Source organism: Abramis brama (assembly GCF_963993115.1).
Source record: "Abramis brama genome assembly, chromosome: 11".
In the NCBI taxonomy this organism is placed as follows: Eukaryota; Metazoa; Chordata; class Actinopteri; order Cypriniformes; family Leuciscidae; genus Abramis; species Abramis brama.
The window spans coordinates 33,603,180-33,621,951 of record NC_139973.1 but is presented as its reverse complement, the minus strand read 5'-3'; the positions used below and the strand labels follow the sequence as shown (position 1 = coordinate 33,621,951).

The 18,772-nt window shown below is 36.7% G+C and overlaps 1 protein-coding gene across 2 annotated transcripts; it reads right to left on the bottom strand.

Annotated features, from left to right (window-relative positions):
* Positions 1 to 109: 109 nt before the first annotated feature.
* On the bottom strand, positions 110 to 18,627 carry gpr155b (G protein-coupled receptor 155b). 2 transcript variants are annotated; one of them, XM_084129871.1, is made up of 17 exons: positions 18,477 to 18,627; positions 16,773 to 17,246; positions 16,499 to 16,677; positions 16,192 to 16,412; positions 9,655 to 9,823; positions 9,404 to 9,559; positions 8,151 to 8,234; positions 7,616 to 7,736; positions 7,384 to 7,468; positions 7,142 to 7,232; positions 6,839 to 7,034; positions 4,207 to 4,278; positions 4,000 to 4,103; positions 3,752 to 3,847; positions 3,596 to 3,660; positions 3,369 to 3,506; positions 110 to 2,314 (listed from the first exon to the last, which is right to left on the bottom strand). In XM_084129871.1, the coding sequence occupies exons 2-17, from the start codon at positions 17,188 to 17,190 to the stop codon at positions 2,266 to 2,268; spliced, it is 2,244 nt and encodes a 747-aa protein (XP_083985997.1). In that variant the 5' UTR covers positions 17,191 to 17,246; positions 18,477 to 18,627; the 3' UTR covers positions 110 to 2,265. The 2 variants fall into 2 exon arrangements, with proteins under 2 accessions (XP_083985997.1, XP_083985998.1); XM_084129872.1 differs by having other exon boundaries at positions 18,435 to 18,562.
* Between the last annotated feature and the right edge of the window lie 145 nt (positions 18,628 to 18,772).

Sequence of the window (18,772 nt, the reverse complement as noted above, 5' to 3'; positions counted from 1 at the left end):
CGGAAAACTTTCTGCATTTTAGATTTATAAGCTGTTTTCCTCATGGGGACTAAAACATTTCCCCACAAGCTTTGCCCTTTAAAGTATGAATCTTGCTATGCAGTTGCCATTTTATAGGTACAGCTTATGATATTGTTTGTGACTTTAATGTATGAACAATATTACAGAAATTAAACAATTTATGACTTCAACATTAAAATAATGTCCTCCTGCTTTCTAATGTCATTTCACATATCTAGACATAAAATTATGACATACTTTTGTCACAGAAACATAAATGCCATCACTTGTATAGATTCACACCAGCTAAACAAATTTACATATACAATTAGGGAGATTGCACGCTTCAGTAAACATGAACTTACAGTACTTAATAGTTCTGTTGATTGAAAATGAAGTGACCCCATTGTAAATTCCAGAGATTGTCCTGAATTTCTCCTTAGCTAGCTCTCAAAACGTAACTGTGTTGTAAACATGGCTTGTATTGCTTTGCTACAAGGCCATATAGTCTTGTCATTAAGACAAGGATCTATTAACACAAAGCACACAATTCAAATCCCAGTCAGCAGTGTTTTCGCAGCACTTGTGTTGACAGCATATTTCATATTTCAGTGTTTCAGTTACCATTTCATTATAATTAATGTAACTATAATAATTAGTGCAGATTCAGAGTTATACAAATGTGTCACTTGCTCTGTTCCAAAACAGCATCCTTGACATCGTGAAACCCATAAATGACTAATTAGAGATGCAGCAACTCTGTGCATCATACAAAAAGGTTTCTGCATATGAGACTCAACTTGCAATAGATTTTAACTGTGTTTAACTTCTGCATAGGACCTAATAAAAATAATACCCATAAATACATAGCCCTCACAAATACAGGAATAAAAATATAGCTGCGAGCAGCAAATATCGGGGTTCAAGCGTTTTAAGGCCTTTAAGCCAATGCGTAAAAAGGTATTACGTTTTATTTAGCAAGCATGTAATCACTTAGATCATAGATGGAAAAGACCATTTATAGCCAATACAGGCAGTTTACTAAGGAAATACATGTTTTTTCACCTTCATAACAGTTAAAGTGACACAAATGGCCCAATGTCCATAAAAGTTTCCATGCTTCTTTAGAATCATTTGACGCATGTGCACAGACAATTCCGTGCAGTTCTATGCAAATCAGGCAGGAAGAGGGCCATTTTCAGCCATTTCATGGGATTTGCCAGAGAAATACAGCATTTTACACCTTTTTAACAGTTATAATGACACCTATGGTCCAATTTCCATAAAAGTTTGCATGCTTGTTTAGAATCATGTCACAAGTTTAAATTTTTCGTTTAGGAATGATAGGCTTTTGGGTCAACTTGGCCACGCCCATTTTCTAAATGACCCAGCTATAGCAATCCAAAAGCCAAAGTTAATTTATTTTTGTTAATTACTGACCTATAGAGAGTCTCGAGAATTGTGCCGCAGTGATTTTATCGAGGTTAAGCCAAAAACCTAGGAATAGTTCATCAAGGTTGTTTTTTTAAATAATCTCCACTATTTAACAAATTATTTGATTGACAGCGGCGGTCCTAGAGGCAGAGTTGCTCAGAATGAGGAGTTCTACCATGTGGTATGAATGACGTGGGTGTGTGCCAAAAAATCGTGTGGTATACAATCCTTTACGCATGTGAAAAATTGAACACCTAAAAATTTATTTTTAATTTGTCTCACCACCTTGTTCTTATTTTTCATTCAGCTTGTAATAGTGCATTCTGGGATTGCCTTTTCACAAAAAACACATACAATGCTGCCTTTAATTGGGCTAAAATGAGGTGTCTCAGGAGGCAGCATAACCATGTTGCTCACTTGATGCCTTAAAATGCTGCCTACACAGGCAGCTCATTAGGCTTTGGAACAGAGCAAGTGTGTGTGAAGTTCAAAGGCTGTTGATTGTGCATATATGAGAAAAAGAGTTCTGTGCTTTTTGCATGCCATGCATAGTAATTCAAGATGTACAACACATACTGATACATAAATCAGTCTATTTAGCTCTTGCTTCAGCTTGTGTGACACCACAAAGTGAAGATTCACTGAGCACATCACCCCCATGAAGCAATATCACAGGGAGCTAGAAGCAATACAGATATGTCACATGAAGTAAGTCAACGTTTATCTGAAGCCGTGTCCTGAAAGCAAGGACACACCTTTCTGTCTTTGGCCACACCCACATACAAGAGCCAATGATCCCACTGCCCATACACCAGTGAGTACACCTGTCAATCAAAGGAAGGATTCACCCACAGGTCCAGTGAGAGATTCAGAAGATCCACTAAGAAAAAAAGTGAAAAAATAAACTGTTAAGAGAGGAAAAAAGAACAGGAATAGGTCAAAAGGAAGGTTTAAAGGTGAAGTGTGTTATTTTTCTGAATTTGGAAGGGACCTATTATGCCCTAAGTCTTGATTTTGTTTTTGGGGTATAATAGAATAGAACAGGTTTTCACGCTTGAATATTCAAAAACACATTAATTTTCACATTTTACATTGTTGCAGCACCTCTCTTCCCAGTCTGTCAGTAACACTCTGGCTGTGTTCCAAAATTTCATACTCTCTTGAGTAGGTACATTTTTGAATATGCACACTTCAGAATCTCGCCGGAAGTAGTAGGTCATCCGGGTACTTTTTGCCTACTCTTTTATGAGTACTGTGAATTCAGTCATACTTTTTTCGTCACATACGGTTTTTCGCCAATTAGCCAATCAGATTTGAGGGACAAGTTTACAGTTTATGTCAAGTTTAGGCTTACAACAAGGGTTGGGTGCTTCTATATCAGTGTTATTAATCTATCATTCCCCTCTGATTTTAGGGATAAGTTATGGATAGGGTTAGGTTTAGGGGTAGGGATATGGTTAGGACTAAATTTTCAGACAGGAACGTTGTTCCAGGAACCACAAAATATGTCTGTGGCACTATTTAATTTGTTGAAGCATCCTGAACAGTCATTCAAAGAAATGTTTACTTAAATGGTGTGAGTGTTGATATTGCTTTGGTAAATATACAAATGTTATCAGTTATAACATTTAATAATAAATGTGTGCTGGATTGCCCACTTTTCCCTATCATTTTCAGTCCCCAATTTACAATGAATAAAAATGGCCAAAAAATAAAAATAAACTACTAATCATATGTTTAATAATGTATTTGTGATTAACATCTAGAAAATGTATGTGAAAATGAAAAGAAAGCGCAAAGGTACAATAGAAAACGCTTGTCCAACTATGTGAACATCTATAGATAAAAATACTATGCTGCACTGATACTCCCGAAAATGATAAATTATTTCATTTCGAACCACATATAAAATATGTGAACACACACATACTCACCCTCTTTGGCGAACAACATCCTGAACGCACTGATCTTTGTGGTATCTCACAAACTGTGTACAGGTCAGTCGTATTTCCTCAGGAACAGCAGCAGACTCGAGGCTTTCATCCTGACCGAAACCACACAGAGTAGCCAGCCTACAAACACACAAAGAAGCTGATGAAACCACATCCAAAATAGATAATAAATAAATAATAAATGAATGACACAAACATGGCTGATCCACCTCTTTTTGAATGGAAGAATAATCAGGTGCTCGTCCAACCCAAAAATTCCAAAGGAAACAAAACCCTGATGGAGAAAAGGCATATTTTACATTTTTATAGCAACTCTTCACATGTATCTTCTAGATTTGCAGTGAGAGTTGTGTTACTGTGCTCACCTGTCCATAATTGGCTACAGCACAAAAGAACTGCAGCTCGAGGTAAAGCCGCCCTGGATCTGCGTTGAACAACCACCACAGGCAGCTGGACAGGTTCTGGAAGAAAAAAACAGTCCCAAATGTAAAAGAGATAATTTGACGTTGGAGGATGTTGAGTGCTCTGAGTATAATTTACAATGTGTACTGTATATGCATGTGTTTATGAGGGAGTGTATGTCTTTCTCATACAGTATGTGTAGTGAACATACAGCCAACATGCTGACAATGAGAAGCAGGCAGAGGAGCAGATGTCGAGATATCTGTCTCTCCTCCTGCACGTGCCTGGAGCTTGACGCCTCGCTCAGGAAAATCCCTAGAACAGAAACACGCTCTCTTATACTCCCTAATGAAACTTGGCGATCAAACAGTATTTAATGACTTGATAAGCATAAGTATGAAGTAAAAAATATTTCAACCTGCTGAAGGCACTGGCGAGTCAGTAAGATGTCCGACTATCATATCTGGCATGGGTTCACTGCAGCAAACATCTGTCAACAAATGAGAAGTTACAATACATGTACATTCTACAAATATACAGCATTTGAAAAGCACTTTTTTGAAAACAACTACAGTCACTACACCAAATAAAGGATGTTGTTAAAGGGATAGTTGACTCAAAAATTTTAATTGTCATAATACTTCATGTGTTTCATTCTATATGGGAACACAAAAGTAGATATTTTGGAAAATGTAAACAACAACAAATGTTGTTTTGAACCCCTTTTATTACACTGACAAAATTATTTAGAAATGTATTCTTTAAATTATATTTTGTGATCTGCACAAGAAAGTCAGGTTTGGAATGACAAAAGTGGTCAAAATGATGAGAATTTTAATTTTTGGGCGAATTATTATTATTATTATTTCTTTAAAGGGTTGGCTCACCCCAAAATAAAAAATCTTTACCATATCTGAGTGCTCCATCTATGCATGCTCGCTGATCAATGTTCATATGTGAATAAAAACCTAAATTAAATTAAATCATCATATAAAGCAATTGTGTCTCTTCAGAAGACTTGGATTAAACTGCTCTATTCATGTGGATTTATTTTATGTTCTCTTAACTACAGGGTTCCTGCAGGTTTCAGTTAATCAAATTTAAGACCTTTTTAAGACATTTTAAGACCATAAAGATTGAAATTTAAGACCTACACGACGCATTGCCAAAAAATATTCAAATCAAAGAATTCATTTTATTTCAATGAATTCAGTAATTGAAAAAGCATTAACTTAATTTACAGATAAAGCAATCACATTAGTAACCTTCCAGACCCAACAACGCGTGTCAGAGAAAAGAACAGAATCAGATATAATTTTTTTTATAGAAAATTGTACTTTGCATATTATAGAACACATAATTAGTTGATTTTAGTTGATCATAGTTGATCATAACTAGAGATGAAATGGCATGAACATTTCATTTAATTATTATAGTGCCAAAAATTATCACTTATCACAGAATCCTGTTCAAAAAGTACTAATACTACACAATGAAATCAATTCACCAAGTTTTATGTCGAAAAACAGCAAATAACAAATAAAATTAGCATCAATACGCACTAACATAAACATTAAAATAATACGATTAATAATGATAGCCAGATTTTAAAAGTGTCTTGCAACATATACTAACATGTACAAGTTCAAATAAAGTTGACAAAAAAGGTTTTTATAAAAAGATAAACCTCACATATTTCAGACTTTAATTTATCTTTTTTGACTCATTCTTTTTTATAAAAAATGATTTAGTGACATTTACAATACACTTTAGCTTATCTTTTATTATTAATAGTAAAATTCGGTCCGATTTTCCCGTGGTGTCTGTCGTTGCTATGCAACTCCACAATGACAAAAAAGTTTTAGTGGCTAATGGATTTCCACCGCCGAAAAACGCTTGCTGTAGCTCTGTTACAAGATTTATTTACGGAGAAGAGAAAAACACCCGTAGTGTTTGGGTGCACCCGCATCCTTCATGTCTTTTTTCATGTTGCTGCGCCTGGAAAAAAAAACGAGCGCGTCGCTTCAATTATAATGGTGCGTTCAAGTCCTCCTGGGAAGTTCGTACGTACGAGGTGGGAAGTCGTGCTTATAACGACATGTGCGTTCAAGTCACTTTCGTCGGAGCAAAATGGCGGAGTACTTTCTCTTAATTAATTACACAAAAATACAATAAGGTTCTTAAACTCTTGTTCTAGAAAATGAAGAACAAAGAAATGTGCATCAGGTGTACTTTGTATTTTTATGTTTTTAATTAATTTATGAAGCCACTGCCAACTCATCGTTACATGTTGCATTGTTATATTATCATATTCTGTGTTGGCAATTAGATAACTGCGCTGTAAATAGAAAAGCCTGACAATATCACAGCTCCTTTACGTATTGTGTATTCCGCCATGTTAATCACTGACACGCCCCCAACTCGTAAAGATCGGAGCTTAGAGAAAATCCCGAGCTCCCCACTGGTATTTACGACATTGTGGTGGCGTTCAAGTGCGTTCAACTCGTAAATACGATCTATACGAGATGACTTGAACGCACCATAAGTGCGCTTACCGCGCGACTACATTTGAATGAACTTGAGCGCGAAAAAGACGCGATATGTGAACTGCCTCTTGGCGAGCGACTTCGATACTTTTTTGCTACTTTGTAATAACTTAATGCGGCCAGCGTTTCTGGAAATGAACGAGGGTAAAATCTTTTTTAAGACCTGACTAAATGAAATTTAAGACCGCGGATGAAAATCTGGCTGTTTTTAAGACGTTTTAAGGCCTTAAATTTAAAGTTCAGAATTTAAGACATTTTAAGACTTTTTAAGACCCCGCGGGAACCCTGTAACTATGTTTTGGATGAGAGACAGAAATCTCTCAGAATTAATTAAAAATATCATCATTTGTGTTCCGAAGATGAACGAAACTCTTGTGGGTTTGGAATGACATGAGAGTGAGTGATAACAGAATTTGAATTTTTTGTGAACTATCCCTTTAAGTTAGTTGCTTTGCTTATTGTAGAATATATGTACATATAATCTATATATAACATACAATCTACCTGTGTTGGTATGATCTAGCTCAGATGAGTTCTGGTTCTCTGGCTGGGGGTGTCTCACATCTTCTGTTGTGCCTGTCATGGAGTTTTGATCTAGGGCCTGATAGTTCTGCTCCTCCTGGGCCACTCGGCTCAAACTCAACAAAGACAGACCAGCCAGAACAATGCTGTAGCCCAGAACTACCAGAGTACACACAATCTGAAGAGAAAGGGACAGTTAGTGTGTGTGTGTGTGTGTGTGGGGGGGGGGGGGGGGGGGGGGACGGGCGCAGAGACAAATTGTTGCAGTCAAAAATCCCAACCTACCTGCCCCTTGCCGTAAAAGAAGGCGGAGTCTACGTTGTCATTCATTCTTTGTCCTATAATGAGCAGCCCGCCCACAATCAGAAAAGGAATTCTAAGGTAACAAAATTAAAACACAAAAGGTGTTTTCTCCAGTAAATATGGAATTCTGCTGTATAATTTGCTATCAGTTTTAAAAATTCATTTCATTTCTCATTGAAAGGATTTATTTATTTGGAATAATAAACACACACACATATACTCACCCCCATCCAAAGATGATGAAAACTATGGGTTTCACTTTCAAGTTTTCATTTCTGCCCAATAAAGTAAGTGAGAACGCCAAAAGACCTATAACACAATATCTACACAACTGCTAAACACCGCTACAACTGCACAACACAAAGGAGATGTCTCACAACCTAAAATCACACTATGAAAATAATCCTTATCCATCAAGTATTGTTTACTGTGAGTAAGTGTTTGATGATCTGTTACCTGTCCACATGTAGGTACTGTAAAGAGACCCATAAAGTAGTGTAAAGGTGAGAATTTGGCCAAACACGTTCCCCTGCTTCAGCACAAACTTCCACAAGATCATCGACACACACGCTAGGAGCTGCATAAGAGACAAAATAAACATAGCATGCTTGAAGTAAATCAAGAAAATAGATTTTTACATTTTCTGAAGAAATACATGTTAAAACAACTTGCTGGTTGCCAGGGCATTGCTTTGCGGCAGCTAAGGTGTTCTGAGCGAGTTGTATTGTGTCTTTTGCAGTTGTTAGGGTATTTAGGGTAGGTAAAGCTATTTACTTTTAGTAATAGCACTCTTCTCAATAAACCACATGATTTGAGACATCATTCAGCATTGAGTCTGTAGCATTGCGTGGAACAAGTTTGTGAATTCTTAGGGGTAAGAGTTTTTAAAAAAGTGTCACTAATTAAAGAGAGAGGGAAAGAAACAGGGAGGGAAAAAAGCAAGTGAGTGAAACAATTATGGATATGTGAGCCTTTGTGCAAGATTATGTACCTGTGCTAGAAACAGATTTGTGGCAAACATATGTGGCAGCCTCCTAAACTTCTTACTAAGAAGCATGACAGCAAGGGTCCAAACCTGCAACACACACACACACACAAACATTTTGGTAATCCAGATTCTGTAACTCATTGTTTCTGGGATAAGATATTTATATAAACCTCTATTTGATGTAGAACCTATTATTTCTAATCCTCTTAAAATTCTTTTGTATGTTCTCTATGGTTATTGGTTACACATGCATATAAAGCCAAGTTTTACAGAACAGTACAGAATAAAATCAAATCAGAAATTAACCAGATGAAAAGAATAGGAGAAGGAGAAGAGAATAAAACCTGAATAAAACTGAATAAAAATGTAATAGAATCAAAAGTAAAGTAAACCAGAAGAGACGGAAGAAGAGAATAGAACCTGAATAGAACAGAAAATAATACAACAGAATAACACAACAGTGAATAGAACAGAATTGAATAGAATCAGAAGTGAACCAGAAGAGACAGAAAAGAATCTAAATAGAACAGAATAGACAGAAGTGAACAGAAGAGAAGAGAATAGAATCAGAAATTAACCATAAAACATAAAAGAAAAGAGAACATGAACAGAATTGAACAGAACAGAGAAAAATGAAATAGACAGAATAGACAATATAATAATAGAATAGAATCAAACGTGAACCAGATGAGTCAGGAGGACAGAAGAGAACCTTAAAATAGAATAGAATAGACGAAAGAAGTGAACACACACCAGAGTGAACAGACCTAAAAAGAATTGAACAGAACAGAACAAAATTGAATTGACAGAATAGACAATATAATAACAGAATAGAATAGATTAAAATAGAATCAAAATTGAACCACACAAGACAGGGGGACAGCAGAGAACTTAAATAGAATAGAATAGAATAGAATAGAATAGAATAGAATAGAATAGAATAGAATAGAATAGAATAGAATAGAATAGAATAGAATAGACAGAAGAAGTGAACACACAGCAGACCTGAATAGAATTGAACAGAATAGAACAAAATTGAATAGACAGAATAGACAATAAAATAACAAAACAGAATAGATTAAAATAGAATCAAAAGTGAACCACACAAGACAGGGAACAGGATATAACTTTTATAAAAGAGAAGAGAAGAGAAGAGAAGAGAAGAGAAGAGAAGAGAAGAGAAGAGAAGAGAAGAGAAGAGAAGAGAAGAGAAGAGAAGAGAAGAGAAGAGATCTAACTGTTATACACATACTCACCAGGGATATTAGGCTGATAATGCTGATGTTAAAGCTCACATCCTGTAGCTCCGCCACCAGGGACGAGGCCTCCAACCACGGGATGGTCAGTAACCAAGCCGACACATACATGATGGGCGCTGACAGGAAGGTGCTAATGACCATACCAGAGGTCACCTACCACACACAAAACACTTGTACTGATCTGTGTTAACTAATGTTCAATAGCAGTGACTGAGTCTGGGTGACATTTACAGAAATGCATAGCTTACCACCTCCAGCTCCATGTTGTACTTGGCAGCATAGATGGCCACGCTGGGAGCGGTGGGGAAGACTCCGTAAAGGAAAGCATAATCAGACATGCTAGAGTGATTCACATTGCTGGAATTACCAGCATTCAACAGCTCCATCATGTCCTTACACATCAATGGCATAACTAGCCTGGAAAACACAAATATACAGTCATGGATCTGCCTAAATTGCATTAATCAGCACTCAAAAATGGTTAAGATTTATGTATTTTAACTACATTTAAAATTTACATTAAAGGGATAGTTCACCCAAAAATTTTAATTCTGTCATAATTGACTCACCCTCATGTCATGCGTCAAAGTGGTAGTTGTGTAGGCTGTCAATGGAGGGACAGAAATCTCTCTGATTTCATTCAAATTATCTTCATTTGTGTTCCGATGATGAATGAAAGTCTTACAGGTTTGAAATATGACAGAATTTTCATTTTTGGGTGAACTATCCCTTTAATTTGCATAACAGTTGTTTTAACAAACAACCTAAACTTAAAATGATACATTTGAATTAGCTTTTATTTTCATTTAATTTTTAGTAATTTCATTTAGTAGTTCAGCTTTAGTGACCTGTCCTGACCTGTTCCTTTAGTTTTAGTCATTTTAATATTTCATCTTCAACTGATTTTATTTTAGTTACTTGCCAAGACAACATTTCTAATTTTCTTCTACGGTTTTTTTTTTTTAAGTTTTTTTTAAGTTTTTCATCTGATATTTATATTATATATTTATTTTATTTCAGCTTCATTTCAAATAATGAAAATGATTTTTATTATTTTTCTTAGTTAACAACAACCCTGCTGATGACAGGAATGACACCTTGGTCTGATGGTCTATAACTGGCATAATCACGGTAGCAAGCGTGGAGTTCAAAACTACAGGCTTTTGGTTAAGCAGCTCAGATCTTTAACCATTGTTAATGATATGATTTCAGATTATAACCTAGATGTGTTGTGTTTGACAGAAACCTGGCTAAAACCAAACGATTACATTAATTTAAATGAGTCCACCCCACAAGATTACAGTTATAAACATGAACCTCGTCTGAAACGCAAAGGGGGAGGGTGTTGCTGTAATTTATAGTAATATTTTCAAAACCACTAAGAAATCTAGTTTTAAATATAATTCTTTTGAAGTGTTGGTGCTTAATGTAAAAATATATAGTGTAAACTAGTGGTTCTCAACGGGGGCGGTACCGCCCCCCAGGGGGCGTTCAGAGAACAACGGGGGGCGTTGGAAGCAAGATTTTTGAAAGGGGGGCGTTCATGTGTTAATTGGGGGCGTTCACGAGTTTAAATATATCGCAATTTTTTGTTCATTTGCTTTTATTCATTTTAAGCATTTAGTAATTTAGTTGTAATAAACACTTTAAGTAGGCTATTTAAAAAGTGTTAGGACTATGTATTTGTTAAATTATGTTGTAAAACATATGCGCAGAGTGTGATATCATATTGTGTGTGCATGCGCGTCTATGCACGTGAAAGAATATGTCAGCAGCGCTCAAAAAAAACATTCGTCCAGCAGCCGCTCTCCTGACCGCAAGTCCACCGTCAGTGTTGTAGGTAGGCGCTAGGCAGGTTTTTTTGTGTTCATCTCTATCGCATTACGACTGAAAGCCGTATCAATAATGTCAAAAATATGATGTGCAGTCAAGTTCGGGTATGTGTATGCTGTTTAAATGAGTGTTCTCACCGCGCTGATTCACGGAGTTTTGACGAGTTGTATTTTGACGATTTGATATTATTTCTTATTCAAAAGATTAGAATGCCTAACATTCTAAAATCTTCCAGTTTAATGCGACATGTACCCTAAGCTATGTATCGTTTATTTTTGCAGTCATAGACCAGCGCTCAAGCACTGACTAGAATCCAGCGCTGACAAGAATCAGCATTCACGAGCTCAGAAATGTGTTTTGGCGCTAACAACAATCCGGTGATGCCTAGAATCCAGCGCTGACTAAAAGCATGCAGCGGAGGAATGGAAAGTTGACAAGCCATTAAAAAGTATTGACATAAGAAACATTTTATATTTTTTCAAATATTTTCAATAAATCATGTTCCCATTCACTCTGGCGACGAATTTTAAAATTAATTAAACTAAATTCTATTTATAAGGTAAAACTTTTACATTTTTAGGCAGTAACTAATTACAATCCCTGATGCCAAAACGTTTTGTTTGTAAGTAATTTACTGGTCAGGCATTATTGTTAACTGGCAAGACAGTAAGAAGAAAATGACAATTTGATGGATAATTTAAATTCTGCAATCACATTTTGGTAATGTGTTTCCACCATTACATCTGAGCGGAAACGCTGCTTGCCTTGGGTAATTTCAAGATATAAAAATAATTAATAATACAATAATAATTTAGTTGTTCATATGTTTTTATTCTTGTTAGAAGATTATTATTATTATTATTATTATTTTTACTGATTATGAACACAAATTAATCACGACAAACCAAATTAATTGTAATTGTATTAATTATACCATTGATGAAAACAAGCTGATACCAAGGTATTTTAGGCCAAAAATCATGATTGTATTTATTTATTTTTCGAAAGTAAGGTTAATGTAAGCAGCTTCTTGCAATACTCTCCTAAATGCGTAATAAAACCTATAAGTGCAAACATTACCGCTTTAATGACCGTCCTGTATTTTTCAGTGCATTTGTTTTACAATATATGGCTATTACTGTCATGGGATTAATATTGTAACTATTATTTTGTAGTAGTGTAATGTAGACAGACACAACTAAAAGAGGATTGAGTTTTTCTTTGTTTAATTTGCACACTGAATATGGGTTGGAGCTTTTAATTTTTAACTATCAAAGTGCACCAGATTAATGAATTTAACATTAAAATGCACAAAACTTTCTTACGGGGGGGGGCATGCCCCCAACCCCCCCTAGAAGGCCCGAGGTCCACTCAACACAGATTTACCAAAACTCCTGTGAGAAACACTGGTATTGCTACACCAATGGAGTTTATAGCTTTTTTTTTAATGAATCACTGTGGAGTATAGTTCAGTTGTATTAATAAAAGACAATTTTGCACTTATTTCATCTGTTAACTGTCACTCGTTCCTGCTCGCTCCTTAGTTTGGGGGTGGGGGGCGTTCAGGGACCTGGATATTGGATAGGGGGCGCTGGCCCAAAAAAGGTTGAGAACCACTGGTGTAAACGATAAATCACGTTTGAGATTTGTGCTGGCTACTGTATACAGGCCACCAGGGCACCATACAGACTTTATCAAAGAATTTGCGGACTTTCTATCAGAATTAGTACTGGCTGCAGATAAAGTCCTAATTGTTGGTGATTTTAATATACATGTAGATAACGAAAAAGATGCATTGGGTTTGGCATTTAAAGACATTGTAAACTCAATTGGAGTTAGACAACACGTGTCAGGACCTACTCATTGTCGTAATCATACTCTAGATCTAATATTATCACACGGAATCAATGTTGATGCCGTTGAAATTCTGCAGCAGAGCGATGACATCTCAGATCATTATCTAGTCTGGTGTAATTTACATTTAGCCAAGGCTGCAAAGCCGACTCCATGTTACAAATATGTTAGACCTATCACTTTTGCCACTAAAGATTGCTTTATTAATAATCTTCCTAATCAGTTTCATCATCTCAGCATCCTAGATAGCTTAGAAGAACTAGATATTGCAACAGAAACTTTTAACTCTCTCTTTTCCAGCACTATAGACACAGTTGCTCCGTTGTGCTTAAAGAAGATTAAAGAAAATAGTCCAACGCCGTGGTACAACAAGCACACTCGGGCCCTTAAGAGAGCAGCCAGAAAAATGGAACGCAACTGGAAGAAAACAAAACTAGAGGTATTTCGCGTTTCATGGAAGGAGAGCTCGATTGCATACAGAGAGGCTTTAAAAGCTGCTAGATCTGCTTATTTTTCAACCCTATTAGAAGAAGATAAACATAATCCTAGGTATTTATTTGAAACAGTGGCTAAACTAACGAAAAAGAAAGCTTCAAACCCAGAAGTTTCCAAGCAACACAGCAGTAATGACTTTATGAACTTCTTCACTTATAAGATTGATAATATCAGGGACAAAATTATAACTATGCAACCGTCTACTACAGTATCGCATCAGGGAGAGCACTGTAATCTCCCTGAGGAGGAAAAATTCGATTCATTTATTGCTATAGGATTATAGGCTATAGGCTATTTTGCAAACTCGTTAATTCATCTAAATCGACAACATGTATGTTAGACCCTATACCGACTAAGCTACTGAAAGAGATGCTTCCAGATGTCATAGATCCTCTTCTTAATATCATTAATTCGTCTTTGTCTCTAGGATACGTACCAAAAACCTTTAAGCTGGCTATGATTAAACCGCTTGTTAAAAAAACACAACTTGATCCTACAAAATTAGTCAATTACAGGCCGATCTCGAATCTGCCTTTTCTGTCAAAGATACTAGAAAAAGCAGTATCCTCACAACTGTGTTCCTTTCTAGAAAGAAATGATATCTGCGAGGATTTTCAGTCCGGATTTAGACCGTATCATAGTACTGAGACTGCTCTCATTAGAGTCACAAATGATTTGCTCTTATCATCCGATCGAGGTTGTATCTCTCTATTAGTGTTACTCGATCTTAGTGCTGCATTTGACACTATTGACCACAACATTCTTTTAAATAGACTCGAACATTATGTTGCCATTAGTGGAATTGCACTAGCATGGTTTAAATCATACTTATCTGACCGTTATAAGTTTGTAGCAGTAAATGAAGAGATGTCTCATCGATCACAAGTTCAGTATGGCGTACCACAAGGCTCAGTACTAGGACCACTGCTGTTCACTCTGTACATGCTACCATTAGGAGATATCATTAGGAAACATGGAATTAGCTTTCACTGTTATGCCGACGATACTCAGCTGTATATTTCTTCAAAACCTAACGAAACCTACCAATTCACAAAATTAACGGAATGCATAGCTGATATAAAAAACTGGATGACTAGTAATGAAAAAACAGAGATTCTAATTATTGGACAAAAAACTTCCACACGTAATAACCTAGAATACTGTCTAACACTTGATGGCTGCTCTGTTAAGTCTTCGTCGTTGGATATGAACCTGGGTGTGCTCTTTAATACCAATCTTTCATTTGAAAGTCACGTGTCTAGTATCTGTAAAACCGCATTTTTCCATCTTAAAAATATATCTAAATTACGCCATATGCTCTCATTGACAAATGCGGAACAATTATTTCTTGTGTTAATGACCTCAAGGCTAGATTATTGTAATGCTCTACAGGGTGGTTGCCCTGCACGCTTAATAAACAAACTACAGCCAGTAAAAAAAGCAGCAGCTCGAGTTCTTACCAGAACCAGGAAGTATGACCATATTAGCCCGGTTCTGTCAACACTGCATTGGGTCCCTATTAAACATCGTATAAATTTTAAACTATTGCTGATTACTTACAAAGCACTAAATGGTTTAGCTCCGCAGTACTTAAGCGAGCTCTTAACGCATTATAGTCCTTATGTCTATTGCGATCTCAAAATTCCAGCCAGTTAATAATACCTAGAATATCAAAATCGACTGCTGGCGGTAGATCCTTCTCCTATTTAGCACCAAAACTTTGGAACAGTCTTCCTACCATTGTCCGGAAAGCAGACACACTGCTTGTCAGTGTGTCAGTTCAAAGCTAGATTAAAGACACATCTCTTTGACCTAGCATTCACATAATACATTATAGACTTCTATAATTCAATGTTAGGCTGCATAGATTAGGTCAGCTGGAACCGGGAACACTTCCCATAAATCCTGATGTACTCGTTACATCATAAGAAGAATGGCATCTACGCTAATTTTAGTGTCTTTGTTTATCCCGAGGTTTTCCCGCAGCCTGCCGAATCCAGGCCGTATCCAGATCTGACGAAGGACCTTCGCCTGGACCCGATGACAACGCAGTGCTGAAGTGCCAACTAGTCTCTCCCTGTGAAGGATCCCTTTTCCACTCTACAGATAAAGCGTTGTCGGGATAATTTCGGTTTCGCGTATCTACCCCAAAGTGATAAAATTCTGTATCAAAATGTTAAGGCCAGACAAGTAGTTTAAGGCTTGGTTTGTTGGGAATTACAAACCTGCGCACATATATTCAAATGCGCATAACTATAGAATTAATTCTTGATGCGCATGTGAACGCCATCAGCGTTTCTCACAGGTTCGCGTTTAAAGTCTGTGTAGAAAGAACGATGTCGTCTCAGCGGCCTCTAATTATTAACTAATGATCCTTGCGACGGAAGTGAATCAATCAAAACTAACTTTAGCTGGAAAATATCTTTATTCAAGAACCGCTATATAAAGCCAAAACAATCTCTGTTACCTTAAATTATCCGTTTGTTACTGTAAAGCCGCTTTGAAACAATCTGCATTGTTAAAAGCGCTATATAAATGAAGATGACTTGACTTGACTTGACCACTATGCCATAACACCCCGCATACAACTCTCTTTCACTCACAGTTTGGCAGTGATAAGCAGGATGAGGGAAACCCCAGTGGTACGTGTGAGTTTACCCATCTGTCCCACCATGCTCAGGCCCAGATAAAAGAGTGCCGCCCCTCCGAAAGAGTCTGCCAGTCCATCAACAAACTCTCCTAATAAAACAGGGACACGTCCACCAAACAGGAAATGAGAGAGAATTCCGACAATAACCATGAAGACTATTGGGTTCTTCAAAACCTAAAAAGAGAGAAGAGGTGAGACCAACATGAAAAAAGGCTGACATCAACAGAAACTTCAGGATTAAAATAAATACACGCACGCACCTGCAGTATGACTGTAAAGATCACATGCAGTTTGCTGTAGCTGCGGTCATTGGAGTGTTTCCATCTCTGGATCTCACACAAAGCAAAGCCCACAGGGTTCAGCAGCATCAGAGACACAGGAGCCACCAGATATATATACTGCATATACTCTGGGTGTGAACTCCTGTACAGCGCATCCACTGTGTGGGGAATATGATCTTATGATTAATATGTTTTTGTACAGAACTGTCTGCATGTGTATTTTAGATGTATTTGTGTGTGAGAGGATCCTCACCTATAGGATATCCCAGTGCAAAGTCGTTGCTCTGAGTGGCAAAGATGGCAAACATCCCTGCTTTACTGAATTTGCTCTCAGGATTCGCCACCAACAGCGTCAGCACACAAACTAGCAGGAACACGCACACTTTTGCGATCAAAATGCTCCATAGAAACGACCAGACGACGTGCTCAAACTGCAGCTGCACCATGTTCTTGAAAAGCAGGGCAGGAAGTGCGAAACACGACACAAAACTGCCCAGTCCTTTGACCTGTGCCACGCTAATGATGTCACTGCGACCCGCCACATATCCGCACAGAATGATGCCAAAGCACTCCAGCAGAGCCGGGAAAAGTTTGTTGATAGACATGGCCGGTGCTCCGATGGGGCTGTGGGTGATGTTGAGGCCATGAATGGTGATATATTGGCCCTCCATGATGATGAGGTTGACAGTGACCACTGAGAGATGATCTTATGGTGCAGATCAGAAAGCTAGGAATAAAAAAAAATACTTAAAGAATAAAGACATGTCAAAAAACTTTAGTGAGGGCTCAACAAAAGAATGTGCTGCTGCTAATACAGAACTGGTTTAATCCGCGCATGCGAGTAATTAACAGCACAAATTAACAAAGCTAAAGATAGTACCATTGATGCATGGCAATGTTATTCTTCCAACATATTGGATTATATAAATATTTTATTTTTTATTTTTTCCTTTTTTCTCAGATTGTTAAATTATTGATAATATGTCTGTTGCTCCCCATTTTCCCTGTCTGTTTGTTATTTTGTTATATCTAAAGACAATAAAAAGTTGATCACAAAAAAAAAAGAAAGAATGTGCAGCTGCTTTGTATGTCACTGTTTTCCTGCAGAAGTGTGTTTATGGCTGCCATGGAGTTGTGTAATTATACACTGCCCGACTGGATTTAAATAAGCTCATACTTAAGAGTCTATGATTGGATCATTATTGCAGTGATTATTTTTGCAGGTCAGGATTATTTTGCAAGTAATATGTTTGGCAACAGTTCTTCTAACTCTAATTGATGGAGTGTGTAGCTTTTCATTTCTTAAACAACCACGAAGACACACACATCATGGCCATATTCCAGGATGACAATGTCAAGATTCATCAGGCTCAAATTGTGAAGAATGTTTAGGAGGGAGCATGAAGAATCATTTTACATTTATACAAATGCCAAACATATAACATGCTAGAAACATAATAAATCACATCATAGACACTTAAGCATTTGACTATTTAAATCCTATTTAAATCTTTCATTCTTTATTTTTTGCCTATTTTTCATTCTATTATTTTATTTTTTATATTAAATTATATAAATTAATTGCTTAAACTGCAGTAACTAAACAAAGGAAATGACCAAATTTAAGTAAAGTTAACATAATATATACAATTCTATATGAATGATAAAATTCTATAATTATATAGTAAATCAGAAATATTTTATTATGTGATGAATACATTAATAACTAATTATTACTATTCTTTTTAAATGAGCTGCAAAAAATCTGGACACTGACCAACTATAATATATTCATATATAAAATAGTATAATATTGAACATTCTAAGATATAATTTTTTTTTCTTATGATAAACAAGGCCAATGAATACACAGCCAAAGCTACAATTGACATCTATACTACTATAAACGTCTTACCTTACGAGGAAAACAGAAATTTAAAGGTTGTCGATGACCTACCATGTATTCACGAGTCGAGATTATCAATGCATGCATTTGCATATCATGTTGAAGAAAAACAAAACGCCTGAAACATCCATGTTTTCACTCTGCTCACAGAATCTCTAGACTAGAGCTTCGGCACTCCGTTACTTTCAATGTCAAATCACTCAATGACTGACGCTTGAGTCAGCCTATTACGTCGTCAAACCCCGCCTTAAACTCGTCTGGTCATGTCGCTGATTGGTGGAAATGTAGACAACATACTGATGGTTGGAACACTCTCGTGTGATTGGCCACCGTCATGCGCGCTGGTG

Coding starts and splice junctions, on each gene's coding strand:
- gpr155b (XM_084129871.1), bottom strand. CDS start 17,190: ATGGAGGGCCAATATATCACCATTCATGGCCTCAACATCACCCACAGC. Junction 16,413..16,498: donor TCTTTACAGTCATACTGCAG/GTGCGTGCGTGT, acceptor CTCTCTTTTTAG/GTTTTGAAGAACCCAATAGT. Junction 9,824..16,191: donor CTGCTTATCACTGCCAAACT/GTGAGTGAAAGA, acceptor TGTGTTTTCCAG/GCTAGTTATGCCATTGATGT.